This window comes from Morone saxatilis, unplaced genomic scaffold (assembly GCF_004916995.1).
Source record: "Morone saxatilis isolate NCDOM2014 unplaced genomic scaffold, NCSU_SB_2.0 Contig2, whole genome shotgun sequence".
Lineage (NCBI taxonomy): Eukaryota > Metazoa > Chordata > Actinopteri > Moronidae > Morone > Morone saxatilis.
In genome coordinates, this window is record NW_023339762.1 from 3094990 (window position 1) to 3100589 (window position 5600).

The 5600-nt window shown below is 39.5% G+C and overlaps 1 protein-coding gene across 1 annotated transcript in view; it reads left to right on the forward strand.

The window, feature by feature from the left end:
• mical2b (microtubule associated monooxygenase, calponin and LIM domain containing 2b) overlaps positions 1–5600 on the forward strand; it is a gene marked incomplete at its 5' end in the record, with an annotated part of 44304 nt that overhangs the window by 15051 nt on the left and 23653 nt on the right. Inside the window, 4 exon segments of the mRNA XM_035664908.1 lie at positions 1296–1495; positions 3306–3397; positions 3772–3840; positions 3989–4117. Of these exon segments, the coding sequence (XP_035520801.1) occupies positions 1296–1495; positions 3306–3397; positions 3772–3840; positions 3989–4117 (490 nt within the window).

A 5600-nucleotide genomic window follows, 5' to 3' on the forward strand; every position in this document is an offset into this window, starting at 1 on the left:
CATTGCACAGAAAACAGAGTTAACCAGAATGATATTATGACTTCAGGTAGTTCTTCAAAAACCAAAGAGAATCCAACACCAAGTTATGAGAGAAATTTTATTCAGAGACCCCATCATTGCCCTTTAAAGACCGCTTGGCAGTATGTCTCAGGTAATATTAGGTTTGTTATGTGTAATTTGCAGCCTTACATGACATTATATAAGCGTTAAGTTGTATACCACAGTATAGCCAAGACTGAGTGATTAGAGTAGACCATCTAAAAAGTGTCTCCTAATCATGTATCAATGTCATGTGCTATGTTGAATGTGACACCCTGTAAATTCAGATGGATTTTGATTGGCTGTCCAGTGTTTTTATCATTCATTCCAATCGCTCTGAAAGTGAACCAATGATATTGTTTTCCACCTGTCCGTGTTGCCGTGTTGTGCTCCACTTTTGTTATGACGGTTTTTAAACGATACATATTTAATAGTTGTTGTTATAGTTATCGTTCTAGAGGTGGGCAGCCGTTAAGTCACATGTTATTTAACCAATGACGGCAAATAGTTTATTGATTTTTGTATTTTTTTTTATTTGATGCTCGACTTTTTAATATGAATGCGGTCTTGCTGACACTATCCAATTGATTGTGGTGAGCTTAAACCCTGATTAATCAAATTCTCTGACGTACTTGAACCAATCTGCTCACACACAACTGAGAAAGCAAATAAAAGTGTCAGAATGATCGATTGGAGTGACATCATTTCTCTGAGGAGGACCCAAACACACATCATGTTAATGCTTGTCATAGCAGGTAGCTGTGATTCCACACATACTGTACGAGCTGTGCTCATATAGAGGTGATGTTTGCATAGTTGGGGTTCCTATCTACCTATAACTATCTTGACAGCTATTGTACTGCTACTTTGGTACAGACATTCAGGGTACCCAGAGGAGGAATCCTAGTCTTTTTGTGATCCTCAAACTTTAAATTTTTTCCCCAATAGTGGTAAGAATCTAATGATGGCACATTTTCTATCACTTATTCAGTTTTCCAGTGTGTTAGGACCATTACAGTCAAGTAATCTTTCGAATCAGCATGTAATTCTTTCATCTTTAGCTATTCTCCAGCACATACTGAATGGAAAACAGAACTACATCCTGAATAAAGAAAGCAGCCTTTCCACCTTCTCTTTTCCTCCTGTCACTTCATCTCACCATCTTTCTCTTCTGTCAGCGCTGGGAATATGGAGAATGTTTCAAGAAACGACATGAGCTCAGACGCTAACCTCCCCTCACTTTTGTCCTTTGTCAGTGACTACGACTCTCTTAACGAGGAGGATGTGGCGGGGAACAACCAGTTAGCGTTTGACTTGGCTGAGCGAGAGTTTGGCATCCAGCCGGTGACGACGGGAAAGGAGATGGCTGTGGAGGCTGAACCGGACAAGCTGCTGATGGTTCTCTACCTCTCCAAATTCTACGAGACCTTCAGGAACTCCCCAGGAAATAACAACGGTCAGACTCCTTCCTGCTTCTGTCACACAGAATTAAAACAGGGTCCATTAGCTTACTTGGTTAGCTGCTGTGAAGCTCTATAGCAGTGGTAGTGGGACTCATTTTCTATCATTGTTTTATTAGACAATTTACTTTACAGAAGTGAACCAAATGCTGAGATATAGCCCTATGGTCTATATTTTTAAAGTTTTCTTGCATGCCTTAAAATCAGAAAGGCCTTGCAACCCCCTGTGGAGCTTTGGCTCCAGGGATTTATGGAAAGTAATGTTTTTTGCTTAAAGTGGTTGCTAACAGGGAGAATTAATCATTATGTGTGAATAAACATAGGGTTTATTTTTCAGTAGTAGGAGGCATGAACAATATTTTCTGTTGAAAGTTCAGTCTAGGTAATGCTAATCTCCTTCTGTCACTCATTATTGTGAAAGGACTAAAGCAAACAGTCTGCTAGACATGTTGATCTATTCAGGAGTTTTTGTTCTTCTTGCTTATAAATGTCAGATCAGTCTTCATTAAATCTTCATCAAATAAATGTACAAGTCTGCAAAATGTACCACTATGAAATATAGGAAATGATTGAATTGTTTACAAATTCAATCCAGAGTATGAAAAAGGGATCCAGCCGTACCAAACAAACCGATGGGAAGTGTCAGGGCAGCTTTGCAGAGCACAGCTGGACGCAGTTTCACCCTAACCACCAAAACATTTGTAATACTATACCCAGCCAAAAAAACTGTGAAAACAGGAGCTCATTTCCTTTCATCCATAAGAGAAAGGGCAAAATGGCATGTTTGAGTACTTTAGAGAAGCTAACGGAGGTCACAGCCAGACTGGAGCACACATTTTCAGTGTCTTTCAAATTCTGTAAAAGTCACAATACAGCACATTCTGTTAAGGCATAGGCCCAGTTGCACTTGAAATAACTAAGGCTCAGGGACTATTTTATCCGCTGCATGAGCTAGAGTTGCACGTTACACAACCGTGGTCAGGTTAGTCCGTGCCAGAGACATGACTGGTATGTGTGCTATGTCTGCGGAAGCCATATCCAATCACTCGGTGTTACTCTGGAGGCCCTCGGCCCTGGTCACACCACCGCTGTAAGCTCCAGCTTCAACCACGTTTCACTTCCAGTGCTTTAATGTTAATGTCCTGCAGACGTCTGTGTCACCCACACTGCTGTCACCACAGAGCAATCCACGTCTTAGAGAGGCTGGGAAAATAATTTACCTTCAGTGGACCATTTTCACAGTCCATTCGGTGGGAATTTACTTGCAGACATTTTAGGAGCTTAAGTTTCGTTATATTTAGTCAGCAATGATGTCTACACTGTGTGCCGTTGTGCTTTAATGGCCCTGGGTAATGTTAGTTGTTATGCAAAGTTGGGTAGGTATTTCAGGGGTATTTCTAATGATTATTTGACATTTACAGTCCTCCCCTCACATTGTGCTCATTGTATAACTCTTTATCTATGTGCACCGTTCTCATGCAGACTCCAGATCAGCTAAATGTCAGTGTTATCTGGTGTTGAATTGGATTCTTGTGTGAAATCAAATCAGTCCTTTTGAAGTTTAAAGCCCCCATGTCTCAGTTTTCAATGTCATTACTGCACCTTTCAAATTATTCTGAAGGCCAAGGCTTTGCTTATAAAAAGATCCTGGTGAAAGTTGGTGTTGGTGTCCCTGTTAATGCCACCACTAGGAGCTTTGATTCTTCTACTGAGCAGCATCATTGGAAGGTAGAAAAAAACCCCAAATTAATAAAAATTAGTAGATCAAGATTTGTGATGTGTGATTTTTAAATGTTTATATTCCAGGTTCAAGAGAACCAGATGAAAACAGTGAAGAAAATCCAAAAACCAGCCGCAAACTGCTGAACCAGCCTCAGCTCAGGAAGAGGGTACCCAGGGTAAGGCTGTCTGAAATGCATTTGATGTTGTCGTTGAGGATTAAAGAGTCGATTTCTACCCACCCTCCTCGAGGCCTGTTTCATTAATCACCAGCACACTATTCACAGTCATCGAAATCTTGATTAGATGAGTTAAAGCTAACACAAGAGATCAAGGCACTGTTTGTAATGCACGCTATCTAATCATGAACACAAGCCGTCAATCAGCACGGCGATTAGAGGGATTCGTAATGTCGGCACATCACATTCACTTACATTATAGACCTTTACACTAATTACAATCTTAGTGCCTCATTGTTCATTTGAACACACTGAAACTTACACAATTCAAAGTCTGTGTGAATGACTGTTTCCTGCTGTGTCTACTGTCACAGGATGACAAGAAACTGGAAGACGATTCTGTGAACAAGAGACGGCGCAAGGGCAACCACTACCTCACAGAGGTAAGTTCAACAGGAGCTCCAACACGTAAAGTAGTGGCAAAGAAAAGTCCAGTTATATTTTCAATGTTAAGTTATATTTAACTTCCCACTCCCTGCTACCTCCTCTCTCGCCTCTGCAATCCCCTCTGTGTCCCTGCCATGGCATCAGTTGTCCTGTCACAGTGCACCCCCTGCTGGTGAGGACGGGGAGCTGAAGGAGAACAAGGTTCGCTCCATGGCAACTCAGCTGCTGGCCAAGTTTGAGGAGAACTCCTCGACTGCAAAGATACGCAGCAAGGTGAGAGACGGGCAGTCTGAAGACAGACCTGTATCAGAAGGGACCGTGGCACCCATTTAACTTTTTGACGCACATGAGAGTCGACTTGGATTCATTTCTTTTACATGATGACACATGATTTTGGTCTTATTTATTATTTGTTTCAACCAGAGTTGAAAGAGTTCTCATCACAGCTGACAAGCTGACTTTAGTATGAAAGCAAAGAAAGGCATAATTATTTTAATGTTAAAAAGAACTGAATACCTAATTGTGAAATGTATCATTACTTAATACCTAATGTTGATATTTAAAAGCACTTTACTTATTTATCTAAATGTATGTATTAGGTTTGAATTCCTTTAAACCTTCCCAAAGGACAAAAGTAGTATTTATTTAGAATACATTTATGTTGAAGTGTAATTCTTTATTAATAAATAGTACATTTCAAAAAGAGAATTTCAGACTACCATAAACACAAAGTTAAATGTTTCAGTCCTGTGAAATCAGTGGCATTGAGTATTCAGTATTAAGGAGTGGTAAATATGACTATTATATATGAAGTTGCTTATAACTTTATGATTATGACTATTACTTGCTTCCACACTTAAGATTAGATTAATATTTATTGTCATCACACAGAGTACATGCACTGAGACACTGAAATGCAGTTTAATATCTACCCAGAAGTCCAAAGAACAGTTAAGTGCAGAATAATATACATATGTATAGAGGTAATATATAAAAGAACAGTGAGGAGTAGATATGAATACTCTATATAGAAGTATTGATATATGCAGTTACAGTAGTATTAATATACTGTATAGTGCCAATTGAAGTACAAATAATGCAAATAGTACATGAAAAACATTATACAGAAATTAGCAGCTGAAAGTATTATAGATTACAGTGTATAGACTGTAGGTAAGATACAGTATGGACTAAATATGGACGGATTAAGGTTCATTATAGAGCAGATGTAATTATAGACCCTTAACAAAGCACACTGCTTGCAGGTGTGTGTCGGCATCTCTTTCTGAATAAATATTTGTGAATCCCTCTATCATAATGTAGTCTCAGTATGTTATGGAGCTACTACAGTGAATGTGGAGGAACAACAAAAAAAGGGTGGGAAAAAAAATTGCGCTCTCCTGAGAAACTTTTGCGTTCTTCCAAGAAGACCCCAAGGGTCAAAGCACTTCCTTGACGGAACCTCTGCTCTGGCAGCGTCTATTGACTTTCCAGCCTTATTGTTGTCAAATTTGTGCTCTATTTTTTGTCTCCCCCATGCCCCCCTTATGGGCTCCGTAGTATGTTGAGGTTAGTGAGGCCTCTGCACCATAACGTAGTATTTAACTTACTAATTACTGCCACTCTATTGACCGCTATTCTGTTGCCAACTTTGTTCAATACCTGTATTTTATTTCCAAAGCATGTGAAATGTATTTGTGATCTCTCGAGGACATTTCCTTCTCCTTGAATTTCCTTTCCTTTCTCCTTTCCTTTC